The sequence below is a fragment of the Ips typographus genome, linkage group LG5 (genome assembly GCF_016097725.1).
Source record: "Ips typographus isolate SLU linkage group LG5, UJ_Ityp_2.0, whole genome shotgun sequence".
NCBI classification, from domain to species: Eukaryota; Metazoa; Arthropoda; class Insecta; order Coleoptera; family Curculionidae; genus Ips; species Ips typographus.
The window spans coordinates 14,334,236-14,357,303 of record NC_138426.1 but is presented as its reverse complement, the minus strand read 5'-3'; the positions used below and the strand labels follow the sequence as shown (position 1 = coordinate 14,357,303).

The window sequence follows — 23,068 nt, the reverse complement described above, 5'->3', positions numbered from 1 at the left end:
TTTAAATCAACCAAAACAATACATTTTATTTAAGTAGGCGAATGATTGTCTAAACCCACTTGGTGTCCTTCAAATGAGTGACGCTCAAGTTGGTCACGATTTCATCGAGAGTGACGTCTGAATCGCCGTAGAACGTCACCGTTTTGGTGGGTTCGACCTGGAGGAAACCGTTATCGGAGAAGTGGCCAGCTACCTGGTGTGACTCAAGCCAAACGAAGAGCGCGATATTGTCAGTTGTCACTGTGACGTCGAACGTGTTCTTACCCGACTCTCTGACCTCAGTAATCTAAAATCAAAGTTGTCTTTAATGGCGCCAAAGTCATTGTGCGTTTGAAGAACTAACCTGAACGTTGGAGTTACCTAAGCTGGAATCCTTCAATTTACCAGGGAACGCATAATTCTCGGGCGTGATGATAACGCTGTCGCTAATGCTCGCGTTTTTCTGGGCGACAAAATAGAAAAAGCAGCTAGTTTTGTCGCATCCATTTTCTGCCAGCACCGTTTCAGTTTCAATAGTTTCGATCAGCTGAGAAGACGCACTCGCCTGTCAAAAATGTCTCAGTTACGGTCAGTTTTAGTTGAGGGTCAATCAGAATTAACATTTAACTAACAGGTATGACATTGAACCTAATTTGCGTTCTTAAACTGCTTCAAAGCAACGTACCACGTCTACTTGCAAACGAGTCTCACTTATGGGCTTAAAGTCAGGGCTGTCATACTTGTAGATGCGCACCAACACGCTGACGTCATCGATGTTTGACAGCTGATCGTTGACCGTGTACAGTTGTAAATCGCCGGCGGTATTGAAATGGCCCGTCACAATGACGTTGGCGAAAAAGTTACGAGCGAAGTAGTGAAGCATTTTCCAGCGACCGGTAAAGTCTAAAATGTAATATAAAATAAAATATTAAATCTAAAATCCGATCAAAAAAAAATCACCAATGCTGGACCAAGTAGGAGCCACCCATACGTCATTCAGTTGCCAGTAGAGAGCGCCCATGGTGTAACCCTTGTTGTCATCTGTCAAATAACTACGGTAGCGACGATAGTGCTCCGATTCCACTTTGATAGATTGAGCAACGTAAACCTGTAAACAACGAGCCATATTGAAGTTTTTGATATGTCACTTTAAACTACGGGCAAAACTGACTTGGGACAGATAGATAACGGCACTGGTGTAAGCTTCACTGTCGCTACTTGGCAAGTTTAGATTTTCGAGAATGAGCAGAGCCATTGCGGCATTTCCTTCGGGATGATGCTGCCGCCAGTCCATAAATTTCCCGGACAGGTCCAAATCGTTGGTGTCATTGGTAGCCGTTAGCCAAGCATCCTCGACTGGCATTGACTGATACCCGTATTCAGAACAGAACCTTGGAATCGGATATGTGTTGGAGTCCCACGGGTCCAAAATGTAGTTGTAGTAGTGTACTGCAAAACTAATTGGTGCAAAAACCGTAGAGGACGCTCCAGTAAACGTTCACTCACCGTCACCCCATAGAGCGTTGCTTGGACTAGACTTGACCCAACCTTCTTCTTCGGTCAATTTGCCATTGGTCGGACTCGAACTGACAAATACCGCCTGATCGGCCGTGATTCTGTTAAGTTCGGTACGTACGGTGTCAATGTAGAGGGCAACGTAGTCTTGTTGGTAGGTGTCAAACAGATCAGCCGTGCCATACCAGTTGTCGGCCAAAACGCCTTCGTTTTCATTATTTCCCGAGAACACCACAATGCTGGGATGGTAGTAAAGACGTTTCACGTTTTGAACCACCTCGGTACGCACGTTACTCAAATAAGTTTCAGTTGCGGGGTACAAGGAACACGCAAACATAAAGTCTTGCCAAATCATCAAACCTAGTTCATCGGCCACCTCGTAGAAATAATCAGATTCGTACACTCCTAGAATAACAAACTGTTACTTGTCAAATTAACATCATAATAATATGTACAGTACAGAGCTGTCTTAATCTGAAAATACTCACCACCTCCCCATACTCGGAGCATGTTCATGTTGACTTCCACGGCACTTTCGAGCAAGTAACGAATCTTTTGACGGTCCTGCCCGCGTTCCGGCAAAATGTCGATGGGAATCTCGTTCGAGCCTTTGGCAAAGATCGGAACATCGTTCACTTTGAAATAGTAAGTGGCACCTTCCTCTATTAAAAAAAAAAAAAAACTGTATAAGACTTTTTAACAAACTATGACCCGGCATGTTTATTGAAAAACTGTAAAATTTTGTCGTCATACTAAAAAAGTCACTTACCTAAAGGATCCTGAACTAACTCGACGAATCGCACTCCAATCTTGACTTTCTTACTGATTGTCGAATGGTCAACTGCGCTGGTAAACTCCACCACTAATTCGTATAATGGCTGAGATCCATACCCGTTAGGCCACCACAAATCTACCGAAGTCCTGTCAACGCTCAAAGTGACAGACTGGACTAGTTCGTTGTTGTCGTCGATTCTGGCGTCCACCTCAAAACTTTTTGACACTTGTTCGCCGTCATTGACGTAGATCGTGGCGGTTAGCGTGCCCGTAAGAACGCCGGCCTTGTTGGTTTCAAAGTATGTGTCCACGATCACATCGTACGTTTCGTCATTGTTTGGGGAGTATTCTACGCGCGGCACCACATATTCGATGGCGGCCTCGTCAAATGCTTGCAAGTAAACGGGTTTCCATATGCCCATCGAAGGAAACGACGGACCCCAGTCCCATGAAAAGGACGCCTGCATTTTTCTGAGCATGTTAATGTGGCATTGACCGTGATACGCGTCAGGAGGGCATTCCCACGGGATTCGATACTTTTTCAATTGTTCCGTGTTTAGATTCAGCCCCACTTCGGGAGCATTTCTGAACAGTAACCGTACAGTGTTGTTGCCTTCCGCCTGAAATACATTCCCTTATTTATAATGACTGACAATTTTTGTGAGGGCTGTTCACAGATGACAATAAATGATAGATGCTTGGTCACAGGAACTTACCATACCTCCAGTCCTTGATTGGTTATGATGATAAGTTGACTGGTAATAGGAGGTGACATTTTGTTGAGATGATTATTACTATATGGGGCGTTCTCTACCAGAATATGTTCTGACATTTTGGAGAGTCAATATAGCTAAATCAAAAATATCAACAGTTAGAACAACAGAAATGGAACTGACTAATGTCAAGTTTAGGCAACCTAATTTTTTTGTTGGATTGGATTGATAGTGATGTTGACATGGCCAGCATATTCTGTTGTATATGCATATTCATTTAAGTAGAAAATCAATAAGTTAACACCTCCACAAATCTGTACTAGAAAAAAATATTTTAATGGAATATTATAACCCAAAAAAATTCTATTAATAGTGGAGAGGTAATATGATTAATGCCACTTGATGATAAGGTAATTAAACATTTCTTAAACATCACTTACTTTAAGAATGTCCTTCACATCATAGATATAACGAACAAACATATTCTCAGTGGCTCCTATAATTACATCATTGAGTACAACATCAGCAAAAGTGTCGACGCCATCAAAAACCAAGTTGACGTGCTCAAAGTCTAATAGAGTAGGGTCAACTAGAATTTTAAGTCAATTAGTGTGATCAGGGTTCAGTTTAGACATATCCCTAAACTTACCAGTAAAATTTAGAGCATAAGTCCAGTTGATGGTTCCCACCCATACTGTGTCATTATCATTGTAAAAAGTGAAAATATCGTCAATTATATTAGTGTTCATCAAGTCACTGTACACTCCTCCAGGTACAGTAGTAGGGAATTCATAGTCTGAAAACCTCACTTAGTCACTAGTGTCTTCCAAAAATGAATTTGGAGCTACTTACAGTAATCAGTTTCTCTACCCACCCAAGTGCCATCCAGGCTTTGGGTCACACTGGATTTGGCCTGACTCAAGCCCAAGCACAAAGCTAGAACAGCCAAGAAAGTGTTGGTCTCCATATTCTGGTATCCAACTGACTGACTTAATTGGCTGGATTAATACATTGAATTTAAGAAAATTCAAATGCTCTTTAATGCTTGCTGTCACAATTAAATTATCTTAATACTTGATTTGATTAGATTTTGAGTGGTTCTTTGTCCCTATGAAAAAATATTGTTCTAGGGCTTTCACGTGACCTCAGCATGCTTGACACCACAATTTATAGATAAATAAGCAATAAACAAAACCCTTCATCACTATGTAAGAGTATAAGCAAACAAACTTTGATGTTAATAGCTTCTTATCTAATTAAATACCATAAATGTATCTTTCCTGAATTTCTATTTTAGGTTCTACATTATTGACTTAAGTGAGGACACACCATTAAAAGCCACCACTGCCACCAGACCTGATCAAGTAGCTTAAAAGGATGTAGACATCACTATAATTTCATATCTAAAAGTTCAGTTAATTCAAATTGCCACTGTTACAATCCTACGATTAATACCTAGAATTAATCAGAACAACAGCAAACTAAGAATTAGCAACAAATTAAGACACTCACGAATTCACTCAAAGTTTGTTTGGATTAAAGATTTTTCCTGTTTACAGTGTTTATTTACTTATCATATTAACCACTAACCAGGAACCAACCGGCAACCGATAGCAACCGGCTTTATTTGAGGTTGTGATTTACCTGGTTTTACCAGCCAGAGGGTTTACCAACTTTACTTTGACGATGTAGAACATATTAATTGACGAACCTTTTCCTTTTATGAAAGCATAAAGGAATAATTTACGTATTTGCGTCGTGTGTTGTTTTGCGCTTTGCAGTTGATGTTGAGAAATTGAGGTGTTATGCCAGTAGCCACGTGGCAACACTGCATTAAGGAAGTCCTGACATGACAAATTGACAAAGTGAGGTTATATTTGTGGGAAGTTGAATCAGGCGTATTCAGCTATGGTATACCCTGTGGGTATACCCTTTTATTTGTTAACTTTTGTATTGCTTGCTTACTAATCTTACTATACACGTTTACTTCTGAAAAAGTGTATAGCGTGTCCTGTCGTATAAAAAAGTGAATTCAGAGTGTGGTTAACCATGGAGTCCAACCCAAAATCTTTTCTTCCAGAAATTAATAATCTAGACCTGTCAGAGGCTCTGGTGGTACCCTATCATCCTGACGATCCCAAGTTTAGCAAGATAACTGCACAGCTGGAAGCTCCCAATCAAATAATGCAGTTGTACTTGTTGAAAAAACCAACCACTGTGGAATGTAATGGTCCCAAAGTGGAGCCCAATGACCATATGGAACATAAAGAAATTGATGAGTCTGAACAGCCTGAATTGCCCCCTCCTCAAGGCGTTGTGGTGGCCGAGGGGTTTGATGGCAGCCGGATAGCAGTAGCACTGTGGTTTGATGACTACTTTAGATTAGCCAGCACTGAGTTGTGGGATAACCCAAAATTTGCTGCAGTAGCTGACCCTGAATGTGTTCCTATGGATGTTAAATTAAAAAATGCTGCTCCTTACAACGTGTTTTTCAACAGCCTAAAGTTTAGTTCTAGAACTCACAAAGAATTAAACTCAATAAAGTTTACTGGTAAGAAGTAGCAAAGTTTTTTTGATTTTTTTAAAAAGTAATATTTATTTGGTAGATCTGCTCTGTCCAAGCTTGGGAAGATTGAAGGCCACTTTGCATGTAACCTATATGGTTAAAATTTGGTGGCTGTTATCAAACTATGCTGAGATGAAATTACAGTAAGACATATTTAATAGGTAGTTGACTAATGCACAACTAATATGATTGTGTCAGTAAACTGCCAATGACAATATTGCATGGCTACTGGGAGTTTGCCTGGCCTAAATCTGAAACAATGTTTGAGCTGTTTCCAAATATTGACTATCACTACATTGAAATCTACAAAAATGGACCCCTGGGACACCATCACAGGTGAGATCTATTTATATGCCCATCTATCAGGTTGACCCCACTTTAACTCCAGCAAACTGAGTATCTATATGTATGATGATGACTCATTGCGCGTTGTAGCAGGCACAGCCAATTTGTTTGGAGCTGACTGGGAATTGTACAACAACCAGTAAGTTTCCCCTAGACATCAATTACAGATTGTGATGAGATGAGATTGATGCCATTGGTAGGTTGTGGGTCAGTCCAAAGTGTCCAAAACTGCCATCAGGCAGCTGCCAGACTGATGGAGAGTCTCCCACTGGATTTAAGACTACTCTTCTTAAATATTTAAACAATTGCAAGGATGACAACCAGGAAATTCCCACATTGCAAGGTTGGATTGATGCTGTAGCTGGTACTGATTTCAGTGAGGTCAAGTTAGTATCTTTCACTTTGCAAAAGCTATTTTTTTGGTAGACTCATTTTCTAAAATCATTTATAAAATAATAAATATTATTTAATGTGCCAACACTGGTTCTCTGATCTTGTGCTATTGTCAGTTGTCAAACTGATGAGGGAATTTGGTTTTGAGTGTGACATTTTGCATTTTATGGCGGATTGCATCGATGGTCCGGCATCCTAGTGTCTGGTTAAGCTATGTTGTGATTTGACTGCGATAACTTAGCCTAGGTAGCACTTAAAGAGCTCTAAAAATATGAAATAATAATAAGGAAATAAATCATACAATAGTTATTTGCGCAACTAGGGAGGAAAGAATTCAAGGGTGCAAAAAGTAGTTTACTCCGGAGTTGCGCATCTAATTTTTTTTGACGACCAATGTTATGTTTTATGAAAAAAAGCAGCATACAACATAAATACTTGGCTGAAAGAAAGGTGTGGTTACTAAAAATATGTTTGTCAATTTGTCAAAAAGTAGCAAACTGTCTTTAGAAAGTGTGACTTTTACTGGTTGGGAGGAAAATACTATCAGTCTCTCTGGTGGCACTTTCACTCCCTTGGTAGTGAAAGTGACACTTTCATCTGTCAAATTATCCTGCATTTATGTATAGGGTGATGCTTCTTTACAATACACCTGGCGAACATTACCCACGATCGAACGGATGCATGTTGCACTACATCGGTGAAATGTTAACACAACACTGCACCATTGCCGGTCCTAAGGTGGAGCACAACAGCTGGAGAATCGTCGCTCAAACCTCGTCCATTGGTTTGGTGGGAGAAACACGGGAACAATGGCTCACCACTCAATTTCTCCGCACGTTAGCCAGTAACACAGAATCTCCCTACTATCCGACCATTCGGACGCCAACGCCGGTTAAATTCAGTTTGGTTTATCCCACAATTAACAACTGTCTGCAGGGCTATTTAGGACACCGCAGTGCCATTTGTGGCAAATATGACAGGGGTCTGAGGCAGTTGCAGTACTGGTTGCTTAGTTCTATGTGGTTTGTTTATTTTATTTTTCTTGTGTTGTTTTTTTTTTGTGAGCGTCTAACCACAGTCGGTGGAAAGCGGACGGAACTAATCGTACCAAGGCCATGCCGCATTCCAAGTGCTACTTTCGTCTTTCACCCTGTTGGCAAAAGATGGCGTTCTACTTTATGACCAGCGCCAACTTGTCCCGGTCGGGTTGGGGCAAACCACCGAACCGTAACGGCACAGTTTATGTCAGGTATTGATCATCCCCGGTTGTTGCTATATCTGAATCCACTAGGAAAATTGCAGGTCTTACGAAATAGGTCTGTTATTCTTACCTAAGTTTTTTGGAGAAGACTACTTTGAAACCACCAAGGTGTTTGTAAACCGGAAGAACCTCAGACCTTTTCCTTTGACCGTTGATTTGCCATTGACGCCCTATACTTCAGAAGACGAACCGTATTGTTGGGAGGACATGTTAATTCACCTAGGGATGCCCATTGAGGCGCCTCAAGAACCTTACGTTATGAGGAAACCACGAGTTAGAGGTAAGAAAATAGGTTTCTTTAATGCAAAAAAAAATAGAACTATTTTGACCATTTAGCTGGAACTATACAACGATTTGTATTTTTTGCAGGTCGATTTGGGTGCCTGACTAAAAAAACAAACGCCGCTTATAAATTGAGCAAACCCGTTCCCATATCCAGACGAGGACGAGTGCCAATTCCGTATAGGCCAGCGCCCAGAGGCAGACCGATGAGGGGCGGTCAACGAGGAGCCATCAGCCGGAGCACGTCATTAGGAAGTTTGGCGTGGGACGTCACCCGCACCAATTCCAGGGGCAATTTCGTCAACGAAATGCTTTACAGAAGCGGCTCAAATAGCAGTTTGCCGAGCGAAACTTTGTACAGGAGTGAGTCAAAAGAGAGTTTGCGAAGCGCGAGTCCTGTGACAGCTGGTAGTTCAAGAGGACGCGGAAGAGGTGCAATTCCTGGTGGGTCATGGCAACGTGGAACAAATAGGGGTGGTAATCGCGCGCGAAGTGGAAGACGCGGTAGAGGATGGAGCCAAGGGCGTGACACTCCGCCCATTGTTGAGAGCTCTAAAGAGGGTGATTTCTCCAGTGCTGCTCGGTACATATCTACCAGTAGAGAGACGCCCAAGTTTGAACCAAAATCAACTACTAATATATTTTTTCCTAAGTTTTAAATTGTTACAGTAAACTGTAATTATCTATTTAAGGTTATTTTAATAAAAATTTTTCAAGTGTTATTTGTAGTTGGGAGGTCCGATACTTCTGCGGTTAGTCTGTTAGTCAGCAGCACAAAATCACACCATTATCTATCTATTTTGACTGTATAATTCAGCTGGGAAGTAACAAATATGTCAAAAGTCAGTTATGTGTCAGTTGAAACAGAAAACAGCTGACTCCCTGTAATCTAATTCTAATAGGAAAATGGTAAAAGAATAATAAATTAAATGATCTTTAATCATTACTTTTAATGTAAATACATTATATAGTGTTTGTGTTATAACACCTGAGAGTTGTAGAATAAAAGTGGAACAGTCTTACCAAATCATGCCCAAAGATTACATCTAATAGTCAAGGGTAAGTTGTTTACCCAAGTTTGCTATGCTACAGTTGCTACTTTATTTGATAGCCTAGTAAAAAAACACTACATCAACATGCCTGGTACAAGTCTAGTGGTTCCAGTCGTGTTGTGGGGTAAACATGCCCCCACCCACTGTATTTCGTGCATCTATCTGTCCAAAGACCAAAAAACTTTAGCTACAGGCTGCTACGATGGACAGATATGTTTGTGGTACCATATCCATTGATTTTCTTACCTACTAAAACTATACTAGTTGAAATATGCAGGCAAGCAGATCCTGACACTTTGGAAATGACCCCCAGATGCCTTCTAGTTGGTCACACCGCCCCTGTACTGTGCATTTCCAAAGCTTCAATAATGCAGGACAACAATTACATTGTGTCTAGTTCAGAGGCTGGTGAAATGTGCACATGGGACATTACTGATGGTAAATGCAGAGAAGCAGTCAAATTACCCCAAGTTCATACAAATATGCAGGTTTGTGTTAATATGTAGGTGTATGTATGTATGTACTTAAATAATACAAAAGTAAAAATTTTATGTAACTACTAGTTGTACAAAAAGACAAACCTCAACTCAAGAACAGTATTGTTTGTTATAGGTAGTCTGTATCAAGTTATCTCCTTGAAAAATGACAATTGTGTTATCTTGTATATGTAGAATAATAAAATATAACAATTAGTTTGTCTTTACATAGGCCTATCACATGTCAAATTGTGAAGACGTTCGGCTGTTTTGTAATGGGTACTATCCCGAAATTCTTGTGATGGACCCATTCAGCCTGGAGATTCTGTTCACTTTGTCTTCCAAACAGAATCCGGACTGGATTAGTGCGTTGCACGTGTTACGTCCAGCAAAACGCAAAGACGACGTGGTGCTGGCCCTAACTACGACTGGGATGGTGAAAGTGTGGACCCTTTTGGGACACGAGAACAAACACTCGGAGCCGATTTACGAAAACGAAAGCAAACAGATTAGAACGCTGAACGCGGTCTGTTTGCAGTGTTGCGCATATAACCAGCGCACCGTTCTGGTGGTGTGCACGAAGTACTGGCAGATCTATGATGCCGGTTTGTTTTTGATGATGTCAGATGATTGCTCAATTTCAAAGGGTGTTTTTTTTCTTTTTATAGGGGATTTCAGTGTTTTGTGCTCTCACTTGACTCCAAGGGGGGAGCGCTGGATGTCGGGGGACTTTTTGGCCGTTGATCGGATTATTGTTTGGTCCGATGCTGGGAAAGGGTACATGTATAAGTTGCCGGCCAAGTAAGATTTGTTTATTTTTTTTTCTGGTTCTGGGATTATTGAAAAAGGTATGAAAGGCGGATTAATGATAGGGTAATTTTATGTTTAAATTTCAAAATCACTGATTGATTTTTAAATATGGGTTTATGTTTATTCCGCCTTAACATATCCTGGGTTTAGGCTCATACTGTATTAACTAATAAACCACTAATTAAGCGTTTCTTTTAGCCATTGAGTAAACTAATAAATCTCGCAAACTCATATCGTTTTCAGCTAGCTGATTGTTTTAATTATTTTTAAAAGCACCAGTTTGGCAGGCATAACTTTATTAACTATTTTATGTTTTTTTTTTGTTCTTTTTTTCTCATCTGCGTGGACTGACGAGTGAAGAAAGCTGCGCGGAAAGAATGTTAACAATAGGTTAGACTCACCTCTGATCATATCGTCTTTTCTATTCTCTGCTGTGTTGCTGTCTTTTTCTGATTTTATTGCTAGCTTCAACCAAACACCCTTGTAAAGCTTTTTTTTATTAGTTCTAAATTGCTTGTAAAGCTTTTTTTTATTAGTTCTAAAATGCTTGTTGAGACGCTATGTGCATTTGGTTTGTCTGAACTACTCGTAATCATGTGTTATTGGCCACATTCATAAGAACAAATCGATTAGCAATTGAAAAATTGGATTTTCAATTCGATGGGCAAAATGACGTTTAAGTAATGTTTTTTCGATCAATAATCGATAGAAAAGTGTCTAGCAATTGCTAATCGATGTGTTCTTATGAATGCGGCTATTGATAATTACCAATGAAAAATAAGAGGTTTGAGGGTGATTTACACCCTGAAACGTCTGTTTAGTTCGGACATTAATGACAGCTTTTTTGTGTCAAACTGTAGCAGCACCGCCGACCATAAGGATTTCCACACCAAAAGCATTGAAACTGACTCGCCCTTCTTATATTGTTTGCTCAGCCAACCCGATGGCAAGGTAACCGATCTTTCGTACTACTTACAACTTTTGTGACATTGTCTGTAATCAGCCCCTGTCCTGTCCTCCTGCCATGAGTTTGGTGACCACCTACAAGAACGGACAAGCGAAACGGTACTTGTTACGGGGAGATTCTGAGGGCTCAGTCCTACTTTGGAACATTCCAGACATTTCTGTGGCCCAATTGGAAGCGATAAGGTTTGTTCACAAACAAAAAATAGTCTGCTGCTATTACTAAAGAACTGACAGAACGCAAGCTCCTACACAACCTGTCACGGCCTCTGCCACCTTGACCACAAGTTTGACCAAAGCTTGGGGCTCGGTTCGGCCGGATCCTGTCGGCATTTTAGATCAAGTTGAGAGGCAAGAGGAGCAATGTAAGTAGTCAGGGCTGGTGGTTTTAGTGTTGATTTTTTTTTTATTTAGCCATTAAATTGACTGCCAGCATTTATTTGCCGCTACAGAGTAGGTTGGTAGTCGGGCGTGAGGACGGTACCATCATTATCGTGCCTGCCACGCAAACTGTCATGCTACAGTTACTACACGGCACTCATCAACAGTATAATAGTAAGTAAAGGCGTATTTTTAAAAAGTCGTTAAACTGACGTCGTGACGCTTCAATATACAGGTGTGGTAAATACAAAAGCGACCATAGGAAAACCGTATAACGGACAGAGAAACGTAGGTGATTGCATGCGCGGGAGAAAGACAGAAAACGAAAAAAATATCAAGTAGGCCATATTTTTAGCGCGCTGTTGCCAAACGCCGTAAGTAAGTTTGTCGAGGGTATTGAATACTTACGGCGTTTGGCAACAGCGCGCTAAAAATATGGCCTACTTGATATTTTTTTCGTTTTCTGTCTTTCTCCCGCGCATGCAATCACCTACGTTTCTCTGTCCGTTATACGGTTTTCCTATGGTCGCTTTTGGATTTACCACACCTGTATGTTTTTCTATCAATTTAGTATCTAAAGTGACTTTTTACAGACTGGCCGCCGCATCAAATTTTATCGGGACATCACGGCCGTGTCAATTGTTTATTACACCCGCATCGGGAGCATCCCAGGTGACTTTTGACACTTTTTCATATGCCACTGTTATTGTGACCAATTATCTCTTTATTAGGTACGATCGAAACTTTTTAGTGTCGGGAGGCGTGGACTTTGCGGTCTGCTTATGGGATTTGGTCACTGGCTCGTTGATTCATCGATTTTGCGTGCACGCCGGTGAAATCACACAACTGTTGGTCCCACCTGAGAATTGCAGCGTAAGCTCCGTCAAGCCTTTGCTCAATCTGCACCTGACTAAACTTATTTAGGCGAGAATTCAAAAATGCATTTGCTCGGTGGCTTCTGATCATTCGGTGACGTTGCTCAGCTTGGCGGAACGGAAATGCGTCTGCCTCGCTTCTAGACACTTGTTTCCGGTCACAACCATAAAATGGCGGCCGAAAGATGATTTTATGATCATCGGGTGTTCAGACGGCACCGTGTACGTTTGGCAAATGGAAACGGGGCATCTCGATCGGGTGCTCCAAGGTATCGCGGCTGAGGAAGTGTTGTACGCGTGCGAGGAAAATGACGAGAACAGTTCGAGCTCGGAAATGGGACTCGCCAATCCTGCGGTGCACTTCTTTAGGGGTCTACGTCATCGTAACTTGTCGGCGATCAGACACGCTACTCAACGTGGCTTACACCAATTACAGCAGCTACACGCTCATACCGAAGTTGGTGATCCGCATGCACGGAGAGCCCACGGACAGACCTCGTTGGGAGTTCAAGGGTTCCGGACTAATCCCAAAGGTAAGATTTTTGCAAATAATTTTTATTTATTTTAACACAATTACAACATAGTGAAATAGCTTAACTTTTATGTTGATGAAACACTTTATAAACATGAAAAACAACAATCTTTAAAAGTTGGACTTTACCGCAACAAAACTTGCAGTGTTCGGTTTTTTGTTACAGATCCAGAAAGTCACATCCTTTTTTTCGACATTGAGGCCTTGATAATCGAGCTATTAAGTGAGGAGTACTCCATGATGTCTCCGGGGAGTTTGGAAGCGGCCGGTCTGATCTCTCAGGCGGAATATTTAAAAGTGGCGGCCCTCACGCAAAGCGCTAGCCCTGACGCGCACAAAAAAATTGCCGGTAAGTGTTTTCCCAACTGTTCTTTACTTTACTTTGTAATCAATTTTATTGCGTACAAGACTTTTTCGGTAAAGTCAAAGACAAAGCTGAAAACATGGAGCGGATCATTAAAGAAAAGGACAAACACGGTAAACGCCAACGTTAATGTTTATTCTTTTTTATTGTAACATTAACTGTTTTCTGTTATTACTTTTACTGCTGCGTACGGTGGTTTTTGCTTGTGTTTTGACACGTCCAAAGGCATTTTGGCAAAAATGAAAGAGGGCGCTGAAAGTGTGCAAACCAAAATACAAGCAAAAGCCGAATCGATGTTGAAGGGCGCTGACTTGAACAAAGGTAAGCGTTTACCCGAATGGATTAGGTAGGACCGGTGCATAACTGTATACGATGGTGCCAGCCCTCCAAATAGCTCTTAGAAACCTATACAGCATTCCCCCCGCCACCATAGTGTTGTTAATCAGAACCTCAGTCCTAAAATGAAAATTTGCCACTCACACATTGTTTGATTTTGTTTTTGTATACCTTTGGGGTGTTTCGTAATGATTTGCAGCATGTAGTGGCAACCCTGTGACGTCCAACACTAACACCACCTGAAACAGTCACATGACAGTTAAAGTGCTATAATACTATTCCAGCTTTGAAATGCCCAACCGCGATATAGCAGTAGTACGTGACCAAGAACGGCCGCGATGTTAGCAAAGCCATTTTGTGCAATGATCTAGTAGCCTTCAGTCGAGGTCAATAACGCGTACGGTCTTCACTCCTACCATTTTCCGCTATGCAATTTAACTGTGACTCTGCTGGTTTATAATCTATTAAAAAACTACCATTATACTATATCGAACTGGAATTTAGTCGTAAATGAAATGGCATGGTTCAAGTGAAGAATAAAAAACCAACAAAATAATATGTTGCTCTTTACTTTTTTGAGTACCGATTAATGTTTGAGGTCAAAAGTACTATTTTTAAATTATTTTACTAGTCGAATGTACGAGTTTGCATTAAAAGGCGAAAAAGTCGTCATACTTCGACAACATTAGGACACTTTTCTAGATTTTTTTAAACATTAACATTCCCCACTTGTATTGCTTTTAGTTTAAAACTTTTTATTTGTTAAAACCTATTTTTAATTTTTTTTATTGGTCAAGAGCACGCTGATGCAACAAAAGACAAACTGAGACCTGGTGGTCTCGGCACGTTGGACACGTCACATGCTATGGAAATTGCACAGCTGTTGTTGTCTTTATTGCACTCGTGGGGATTGGACGACGACTTGGATCGTGTATGCCAGGTGAAACTGGGGCTGCTCCGGCCTATGGTAAGCGTGCTTATAACTCTTGAAAAAAAATATGTAGAACTGACAAATTGATAGGTGCCTTTGTCGTTTGGCGTCTTATCCAAAGCCAATCACATGTCCTTGTTTTTACCCACTTGGCACAACACAATTCTATTGGAGGACTCTGACCAGCAGCACCAGGACTTGGAGATTAGTTTGCCTGCAGATTTAGTGCGGCGCGAGAAACTTACACGTATTTTTACCAACAGGTTGGTTCTTAAACATTCAATTTTATGTTAGGCTTTAAAGTGTGTGATTTAAGGACTCACTGGGAGCTGAGTACAACTTTGACAAGTAATCATTTACTGGCTATAATAGCATTGAGCCACACCCTCATGAGCATGAGCAATGCAACGTTTGTGCCTGAGCAGGAGCGCAACAGAAAGTTGCATCGTCAATCAACACGCGTGAGCTGGAGCAAAACAGACGAAGAACAAGAGGAGATGTACACTCAACAGCAGGCGCAAATTAAACAAGGCTGGTCGCTATTGGCAACGTTACATTGCGTTCTTCTGCCGGATAAGGTGGTCGAGCACGGTGCCAAACAGTTTAAACGGCCCCAGGTCGAAATGATGGCCAAAAGGTGGCAGCACCATTGCGTTGAGGTGCGTGAAGCTGCTCAAACGCTTCTCCTGGCCGAGCTATCACGTATGGGGCCCAAAGGCCGGAAACAGTTAGTAGATGCCTGGGCCCAGTATCTTCCCCTTTATCCTCAAACTGAGACCATTAATCAGCAAGCGGTGTCTCCTCCTACAGCCAATCAGAATCATCACCATCACCATCACGCTCCGAACACCCCCGATCCAGTTGACGAGGAGTTCGAAGAGGAGGAGGAGGAGCAGGTGCGTAAACCTTCAAGTCTGACGGAAGTGAAGCGGAAACAATCGACCGCAGTCATTTTATTGGGGGTAATTGGGGCTGAGTTCGGCCAGGACATTACTGACGGAAACGTCAAGAAGGCCAAGACCAACGAGGACGTACGAAGGAAAAATTCAGTGGTAGAAGGTTTCGGGTCTGGTAACAATAACTTGGCGCGACTTACTGCGATGGCGTTGTCTCATTTGTTGTTGGCCCCGCCCTCGCCCCGTCTTCCTGCCCACATTCCTTTGCGCAGAGCCGCCATCGATTTGATTGGTCGCGGATTTACTGTATGGGAACCTTTTCTGGATATTAGTAAAGTATTGATAGGTATTGGATTGACGTGTTAACGTCATCTTGGATGCTAATTGACATATTATTAGGATTGTTGGAGCTTTGTTCCGAAGCAGATAAATTGGTTCCTAGTATGACATACGGGCTGCCGCTCACACCTCAAGCGGATTCGTGTCGTACGGCAAGACACGCTCTCACCCTCATAGCAACGGCTAGGTTAGTATCGACCCTTTGGCCACATTCGTTTTCACGCTCCATGGAGCTTTTTTGACGTCACAATGACGTAATTTGACAATTGAGCAAATTATGGTTTTGCCAAATTACGTCATTGTGACGTCAAAAACGCTCTGCTCGCTCCAATGTAGCTTGAAAACGAATCCGGCCTTTAACTGATATGTGCAAGCGATTACAAAATACTTACAGACCGGCTGCTTTCATCACGACAATGGCTAAAGAGGTAGCCAGGTACAACGCAATGCAACAGAATGCTCAGACGTTGAATATCAACATGAACAACAACGTGCTGAACAAGGCCAAACCGGAAATTTTGCGCGGTGTTGAGTTGCTGATTGAGAAAATGCAAACTGAGATGAGCGATTTGCTCGTGCAGTTGATGGATATTATCTTGCACTGTCTGGATCCTAACCAGTTGAAAAATCGCGGTTTGCAAGAGGTGTTCCCAGCTGTGTGCAAGTTTAATCAAGTGTCACATTGTTCAGCAACCAGACGGATTGCAGGTATATTGACTATAGTAATCACGAAATTTTGATGTTAATTTCAGCCAGTATCAATTTAACACAATACTGTCGAGTTCTCAGTCTCGTCGTCTTTTCAGTGGGAGCAAACAATGGCACACTGACAATTTACGAGCTGCGCCAGAGTAAAAATACAACGATCCAGGCTCACTCAGGGCCAGTGACGGCGTGCGCGTTTAGTCCAGACGGCAAGTTTCTGGTCAGTTACGCGTGTTCCGAGAACAAACTGAGTTTCTGGCAGACCAGTACCGGCATGTTTGGTCTGGGACAAGCGCAAACCAAAAACGTCAAGTCGTATAGCACGGCACCGATTGCGGACGTAGCGCGTCTGAACCCAATGCGGCTCGCCCGCTTGATTTGGATCAACAATCGTACCGTCACCCTGATGCTGGCAGACGGATCAGAAACGCGATTCAATGTTTAATGTAATCAAAATGTAATCCAATTATACGTTGAGTATTTGTAGTTCTATGCTAAATGATAAAGTCAGTATTGAATTGTTAATATTTCAAAGGAAGATGAACTGACATTAAAAGTTTCAGCTAAGCTTTCACTTATATTCTTAAGAAAAACATTTAAATATGTATACCCACTAAAAGTAATTAATGAAATACTTCTCTCCCTTATGTTACGTTGAGAGATACATTTTAATTTTAAAACCTCCCTGTACATAACTGTTGCAACGGTAATATTATCTGAAATTAAGTAAAATATTTATTTCTTGTTTTTGTTGTGATAGTCTATACCAGAGGTTCCCAAACTTTTTTCTCATAGATAACTTAAAACATAAAATTTACTAGTTTTGGTGGATCCCCTTAAGCTACATTTATACCATATTCCCAATAAGACTAAACTAAAAATGTGAAGATTAGAATTAACTATGGAATTTTTGTGTTGGGGCTGAGATCCAACCACAAATTAACAGTTTTCGAAAAAATTGATTGATTAATGGTTAATTAAGTAATTGATTGTTCTCTGAACGGATGTCAAAAAAGTAAAGTAGGTCAATCAAAAAAGTGATTCCATCCAACTTTACTTTTTTGACTTCTTCTCACAGCACAAGAAAACAACATTTACTTAGTGGACGCGATTGTTTAAATGCGGTACATAAAATTATGGATCTACTATAGATATACTGTAGACGCTAGTATAATCCCATATATTTTGATTTTAGTTGTTGATCAAACTGTAAAATAAACAAATATATACTTAAATTACTTGAAATTTTAGTTCAAATCCATTTGGTTCCTCCAACAGGTATAGAAATATCAAAGTTACCCATATGAAGTCATAACCTGTGGACACCATGTCTCAGTACTGCCAAGGATGTGCTGATCACTCAACTGTTTATCTAATTATTTTCATGTTGTCAAAGGTTTCATCAATAAATTTAACCCATTAACATTGTGTATATTTATTTACCTATTATCATTATGTACATCTCTATTAATAAAATATAGAATATTATTAATTCCCTGTACGAAGGATACACACAATTGAACAATAATTTAAGACTAAAAGGGAGATTCGCGTTACATCAATTATTCGAGAAAGACAACAAACCAGACTGCACTACCACCTACACGATTTAAACCCGGCAGTTTAAGCCGTCTACTTTTGGAGTTTCGTCGGAAGAGTATTAACTACGTTTAGGCCTTATTGATGTTTTTAAAACTATGGCAACGGCCATTTTTATCAACATACTTATATTACTCTTATAGATATACATAAACACAACCATTATATAGAGAAAGAGAGAGATAAATATTTAAGACTTAAGGCAATTAGTTAAAGAGTGTATTTTAGAATGTGTTACGCTTCCGAAGGCGGTCCTTAAACCCTTAACCTGTTAACGCACGTCATCTACCGACAATAATGAGTATTACAACTGTTTAAAAATAAAAAAACATATAAAAATAATTTTTTTTAAAACAATGTAAAAGTGTAAATATAAATAAAAATAAATTAGAGTCTTTAAAGCATTACAAAATAAGTACCCAACCATCCATCGCTAAATCACCTCTATTGCTTGTTTCGATGTACCATATAAAAACAGCATAATCAATAATGTCATTTATGACAGGGATTTTTGTTCGAAACATTTTTGGCCATCATCAGGAGGACTTGACGCCGATTAGACATCGCTTCACGTTGTGCAGCCAACTTTTGTCCCGTCATTGTTCCGAACGGTACCTGCAATCAATCATTGTACTACCAACAAATCATATCGTTTTGACAGTCTAATTGATTGATTTGAATTAATTAAACTATTATGCATCATGAGACACTTACTTTTCCCAGCGAGCATCGTCCGATTCGTGCGTCAAATAACGCTGATTGATTTGATTTTCCAAAGAGCGTAAATCGCACCAGGTCTGGTAGTCTTGCAGCCAAATGTGTTGCAGTGACTTATCGACCGTGTAACGTTTCCGTTGTTTGACCTGAAGCAAATTATTGATCAAATCAATGGCGTCTGACGAGATTTCTTTCCAAGGATTCGGGGGATACATGAAGGCGGCATTCTGGATTTGATCGTTAATGTCCTCGTCTTCATTGAAAGGAAAAGTGCCGCTCAGACTGACGTACACGATCACTCCAACGCTCCACATGTCTAGTGACCGGTTATAGCCTTTGTTCCGCAACACTTCCGGTGCTGTCCATGTTTAATCGTTTTATTGTTTATTTCTAGAGTCTTTCTATACAAGTGATTACCTAAGTAAGCAGGCGTCCCGACTACGGACCTCCTAAAGGATTTCTCCCCTATTATCCTGGCAAAACCAAAATCGCACAATTTCACCTGCGGAAACTCTGAATCGGAGTTCAGTAACACGTTCTCTGGCTTCAAATCGCAATGAACAATGTTCTTACTATGTAAATGCTTTAAGGCGATTAAAATCTACAATACTCAAAGTAGTGTCAACTCAACAGTAAATACAACAACTACTGACCTGAGTGATGAGGAATTTAGTGACTCGTTCCGTTAATCTACCGTTTTCATGCGACAAAATCATTTCGAGCATGTCGCCCTTTAGTTTCTCCATAACTACGAAAATCCGCTCGGGAGTTTCAAACATCCGTTCCAAGTTGACTACGCCCGAATGTGAAAGGTTTTGTAAGATGGCCACTTCGTTTTTCAGTTGCGCCTCTTGCTTAGTAGGAAATCTCAGCTTGTCAATTACCTAGAAATATAGTTTCTTTAATAATGAATTAGTCAAAACACATTTCTAATGGAATTTGCACCTTGATGGCAACAGCTCTCCCCGATCTACGATGTACACCACCATAAACAATCCCAAACTGTCCGGAACCCAAAACTTCGTCTGGATAAATTTGATATATCTGACTCATGTCAGTTACCTGCTCCTCACTTTCGTCCCCAGCCACTTCATCTGTCTCTACATCCACCACACAAGGAATTAAATTACAAAAAAAAAAACACAAAAACTGTTGAGATAATTACGATTTGAAATGTTGGAATTGGCGGTAACTGGCAACATCGCCTGCCTGATGGTGGTCTCCCAGCTTTTGGCCAGGTAAGCACCAATACCGCTGTCCGGTGGAGGTAAGTTTACATTGTTGCCGTCTTGCAGATCGTAGAGCGGATCCTGTCCAACGAAATAGTCAACATTTGCCGTGCGAATTTCGAAACAGTGCATCACATCGCCCTGTTTAGTTCGCGCCGTGTCTATCGCTAAAATTTCGGCCAGCGGAATATCTTTGTAGTATTTTGAAGTGTTGTCGCTTTGAAATAGAACCAGAGACTTAGTATCCAGTCTCCAAAAGTGCCTCCGAACCTTCAAAATGATGAATTAGCCGTGTTTTCGAGTCAACATATTCGTTCAGACTTACGGTACGGTCTTTATTGGTGAAATGCACCAACCAACCTTCTTTGATCACTTTGGAACCACGCCGTTTGGTGTGTTTGACTGACTGCACTATACGCTGAAGTGGAATGTTGGCACTGGGTGAGGATGAGGAACTGAAATGATTTATTAGACTACAACTGACACACAGTTCAAACTCAAATTTACATAGATTTGACAACGTAGCTACAATAGGATATACCTACCTGGAAGGTGAGTAGTCATTGTCATCGTCATGTACCGGAATTACCTCAATGTATTTGTTATTATTATTAGTAGCGTTATTTTCCTGATGGTTGTGGTTGTTATAGCAACCGGACTTGTCCAAATCGCTGAGTTCGTCGTCGACCAGGGCCAAATTAGTTTGACTGTCGCTGCCCGAGCTTTCCGCGTAGTCAAATTGACCTAGACAAACACTAGTTGTCACATAATTTAACAATTATATGTCATTTTTGTCACCTGAAGGATCACGCACCACTTCGCCAGTACAATCTTTGGGCACTTTGTCCATGCACTTTTTGTGCACATTGTAGTTACAGTCTTTGCACTGCAAACCCTGCTTGAACAAGCCCTTGAGCAGCTTCTTGCAGTGTTGACACACCGTCGGCCTAGTGTACGAATGGACTACAAAGGTGTGAGGAATGCGCACTGTTCGACAGGGCTCTCGGTCCAACCAATTGAACCGCGCTCCGAGTGAGGGAGACCGATTGTGAATGCCTTGCTGGGAATTTACAAATTGAGCGTTTTTATTCAATTAGAATCGGTCTATTTGTGGATGCTCCCCTATTGACCAGAACAACTTGTTCTTTTGATGTCATTTACAGTAGTTAAATTAGTTTAGAGGAGAATTTATCCGGCAGGTTCAATAATTTATTAGACAAGTATGACGCGCCTTTACTTCCTGAGAAATAGAAAGAGGAGACATATATCAGGTATCACAATATATGTCTGTTTAATTTTTCAACCTAATCTGGGGAAGTAACTATTCATTTTCAACAAACAACAACTTTATTACTGAACTTATTTTTTTTCAACGAGTGATAGTAGAGCAACTCACTCAACTGCTGCTAAATAAGTGTCACTTCTGACCTCTAACAAAACCTAATTTGAGGAGAATGAAATTGAAAACACATTTTCAACACTTACAGGCCCAATTTACTGATTAACACCATTGCAATAAAAATGTCTAATAATACCCCTTCAATGCACCTTTGCTGATAATATAAGTTGTGTGGCAACACTGCTATTAAACCACTTTATCCACCCTAACCAATGCTGCCAAGCCAGTTGAGAATACATTGTTTAATCACCCTCAAGTCCACCTCAGTTTAATAGAGAAATTTTGATGTTTCTATTTGTAACGAAAAAAGGAAAAAAAAAAAAAAAACTTCAATGTAATGTATACATAGACGTGCATATATTGCAAAATTCCTACAGATAAAAATATCAAAAAACCTCCACCAAATAAAACTGTGTAAACCGGGACGGACTAAGTATTATTATTATCACAATTGAGTTGCTTTATTCATCCAGCTTTACCCCCGTAAAAAAATTAGCGAGCCTTACCAAGCCGCTGTCTTCCGTTTGCGTAGAATTCCCTGACGCCAGTGAGGTATTACTGCCTCCTGAAGGACTTCTCGGTACTTGCAAATTAGTGGAACGTCGCCTTTCCGATTTGTTAGTTGCGTCATAGAGCATGAAGGAGCAGTTGTTTGGCACTTTAACCACGCATCGTTTGTGATAGTTTTGACCGCAACCGTCACATTTCAAGCCTTGTCGCACCAGTCCAAACAGCATTTCACCACAAAAGTCGCAAAAAGTCGGCGTTTTGTAGCTGTGCACTGACAGAGCGTGGGGCCTCACTACTGCCACATCTTGATGTTGTACTGTTGGTACTGTCATTTTATTAGTAAACACTCTGTATAAGGCATAACTTTAAGTACCTTTTGCAGTCAGTACTATTTCAATCAGAGTCTCATCCACTATATCAGAAGCTGAGTTTATGAACTGCAGAATGTTGCTAGAGTTGTACTCATGCTTGAACAACAACAGTCTGTCTTCAATCTGGTTGATACCATGGTCAGGAACCTACTCCCATAACAATGTTACAGCCACAAATACAAAAATTATTAAAGTGACAAACCTTGGAGTTGAGAAAATCACAAGCCAAATTCTTAATGGTTTTCAGGTTTAGTGTGGATTGGGGCACTGTTATCGCGTCTCGAACGAAACCAAATTGAAACATGAACGTCACCTCAGGTCCTGAATCATCCATGGTTGGTCCCTTTTTTCAGTCAACTAAAAATACAGGTTTCCATATCAATAACAATAACACAGGTACATTATTGATAAGACAATCAGTGTGTACTGATTGAGAAAGCTTATCTAGCCCGCCGAAAAATCCCAGATCAATTCAGTATGGTGATTAAACTTGGGTACCGTTACTTGAACCGCAAATGGTCCACTTTCAAATTCAAAAAAGTAGGATGGGGGGAGAAGAGGGTACTTACCGCATACGTGCCTCACAACTGGGACGCTTTGCATCGAAAAATAGGATTATCTTTATGGGTTTTACATAAAAAACAAGAACAACTTAATTTTTATTCACCCAAAACTGTTGTATGTTGTATTGACTATTGACCACATTTGACAAGGTCTAAATAAATTAATTGACAATAGTGTCATTTTGACAGTCG

At 40.7% G+C, this 23,068-nt stretch overlaps 4 protein-coding genes and 1 long non-coding RNA gene across 9 annotated transcripts; 2 read left to right on the top strand and 3 right to left on the bottom strand.

Annotated features, from left to right (window-relative positions):
* Positions 1-6: 6 nt before the first annotated feature.
* On the bottom strand, positions 7-4,013 carry beta-Man (beta-mannosidase). The gene is made up of 11 exons (XM_081980834.1): positions 3,834-4,013; positions 3,631-3,777; positions 3,422-3,570; positions 2,264-2,888; positions 1,983-2,156; positions 1,486-1,899; positions 1,151-1,428; positions 940-1,087; positions 665-882; positions 344-544; positions 7-286 (listed from the first exon to the last, which is right to left on the bottom strand). Exons 1-11 carry the CDS (start codon positions 3,946-3,948, stop codon positions 50-52), a joined length of 2,706 nt encoding a protein of 901 aa, XP_081836960.1. The 5' UTR covers positions 3,949-4,013; the 3' UTR covers positions 7-49.
* Positions 4,014-4,413: 400 nt separating this feature from the next.
* LOC145729888 (tyrosyl-DNA phosphodiesterase 1-like) lies at positions 4,414-8,550 on the top strand. The gene is made up of 9 exons (XM_081980837.1): positions 4,414-5,532; positions 5,588-5,690; positions 5,746-5,883; positions 5,936-6,031; positions 6,093-6,278; positions 6,912-7,307; positions 7,364-7,534; positions 7,588-7,826; positions 7,916-8,550. Exons 1-9 carry the CDS (start codon positions 5,031-5,033, stop codon positions 8,485-8,487), a joined length of 2,403 nt encoding a protein of 800 aa, XP_081836963.1. The 5' UTR covers positions 4,414-5,030; the 3' UTR covers positions 8,488-8,550.
* Positions 8,551-8,614: 64 nt separating this feature from the next.
* On the top strand, positions 8,615-17,723 carry Rbcn-3B (WD repeat-containing protein Rbcn-3B). 5 transcript variants are annotated; one of them, XM_081980826.1, is made up of 23 exons: positions 8,615-8,737; positions 8,800-8,887; positions 8,940-9,101; positions 9,158-9,368; positions 9,589-9,961; positions 10,025-10,157; positions 10,527-10,556; positions 11,027-11,117; positions 11,170-11,315; positions 11,367-11,494; positions 11,544-11,684; positions 12,104-12,182; positions 12,242-12,383; positions 12,435-12,918; positions 13,084-13,266; positions 13,326-13,394; positions 13,507-13,602; positions 14,415-14,584; positions 14,639-14,811; positions 14,865-15,790; positions 15,844-15,970; positions 16,178-16,491; positions 16,590-17,723. In XM_081980826.1, exons 3-23 carry the CDS (start codon positions 8,965-8,967, stop codon positions 16,931-16,933), a joined length of 4,497 nt encoding a protein of 1,498 aa, XP_081836952.1. In that variant the 5' UTR covers positions 8,615-8,737; positions 8,800-8,887; positions 8,940-8,964; the 3' UTR covers positions 16,934-17,723. The 5 variants fall into 5 exon arrangements, with proteins under 5 accessions (XP_081836952.1, XP_081836951.1, XP_081836953.1 ...); XM_081980825.1 differs by having other exon boundaries at positions 8,671-8,887; XM_081980827.1 differs by lacking the exon at positions 10,527-10,556 and having other exon boundaries at positions 8,671-8,887.
* On the bottom strand, positions 13,598-14,056 carry LOC145729906 (uncharacterized). Its single transcript, XR_014178478.1, has 3 exons — positions 13,918-14,056; positions 13,789-13,856; positions 13,598-13,737 (listed from the first exon to the last, which is right to left on the bottom strand). It is a non-coding gene; the product is annotated as an uncharacterized LOC145729906 (long non-coding RNA).
* A 184-nt stretch (positions 17,724-17,907) lies between the features above and the next one.
* On the bottom strand, positions 17,908-23,040 carry PKD (serine/threonine-protein kinase D3). Its single transcript, XM_081980835.1, has 13 exons — positions 22,883-23,040; positions 22,516-22,670; positions 22,316-22,460; positions 21,939-22,267; positions 20,832-21,093; positions 20,579-20,777; positions 20,359-20,488; positions 19,970-20,303; positions 19,750-19,904; positions 19,458-19,688; positions 19,222-19,405; positions 18,802-19,162; positions 17,908-18,702 (listed from the first exon to the last, which is right to left on the bottom strand). Exons 2-13 carry the CDS (start codon positions 22,645-22,647, stop codon positions 18,684-18,686), a joined length of 2,481 nt encoding a protein of 826 aa, XP_081836961.1. The 5' UTR covers positions 22,648-22,670; positions 22,883-23,040; the 3' UTR covers positions 17,908-18,683.
* Positions 23,041-23,068: the final 28 nt, after the last annotated feature.

Excerpts from the sequence above, each read along its gene's own strand:
- Rbcn-3B (XM_081980826.1), top strand. The coding sequence starts at position 8,965 with ATGCCTGGTACAAGTCTAGTGGTTCCAGTCGTGTTGTGGGGTAAACAT. Across the intron at positions 10,557-11,026 it reads GGAAAGAATGTTAACAATAG|CAGCACCGCCGACCATAAGG; the intron begins GTTAGACTCACC and ends GTCAAACTGTAG. Across the intron at positions 15,791-15,843 it reads TATTAGTAAAGTATTGATAG|GATTGTTGGAGCTTTGTTCC; the intron begins GTATTGGATTGA and ends ACATATTATTAG.
- LOC145729888 (XM_081980837.1), top strand. The coding sequence starts at position 5,031 with ATGGAGTCCAACCCAAAATCTTTTCTTCCAGAAATTAATAATCTAGAC. Across the intron at positions 5,533-5,587 it reads AAACTCAATAAAGTTTACTG|ATCTGCTCTGTCCAAGCTTG; the intron begins GTAAGAAGTAGC and ends TTTATTTGGTAG. Across the intron at positions 5,691-5,745 it reads TATGCTGAGATGAAATTACA|TAAACTGCCAATGACAATAT; the intron begins GTAAGACATATT and ends TGATTGTGTCAG.
- beta-Man (XM_081980834.1), bottom strand. The coding sequence starts at position 3,948 with ATGGAGACCAACACTTTCTTGGCTGTTCTAGCTTTGTGCTTGGGCTTG. Across the intron at positions 3,778-3,833 it reads GGGTAGAGAAACTGATTACT|ACTATGAATTCCCTACTACT; the intron begins GTAAGTAGCTCC and ends TGAGGTTTTCAG. Across the intron at positions 2,889-3,421 it reads ATGTGAAGGACATTCTTAAA|GCGGAAGGCAACAACACTGT; the intron begins GTAAGTGATGTT and ends AATGTATTTCAG.
- PKD (XM_081980835.1), bottom strand. The coding sequence starts at position 22,647 with ATGGATGATTCAGGACCTGAGGTGACGTTCATGTTTCAATTTGGTTTC. Across the intron at positions 22,461-22,515 it reads GTGATTTTCTCAACTCCAAG|GTTCCTGACCATGGTATCAA; the intron begins GTTTGTCACTTT and ends TTATGGGAGTAG. Across the intron at positions 19,406-19,457 it reads CTAAATTCCTCATCACTCAG|ATTTTAATCGCCTTAAAGCA; the intron begins GTCAGTAGTTGT and ends TGAGTATTGTAG.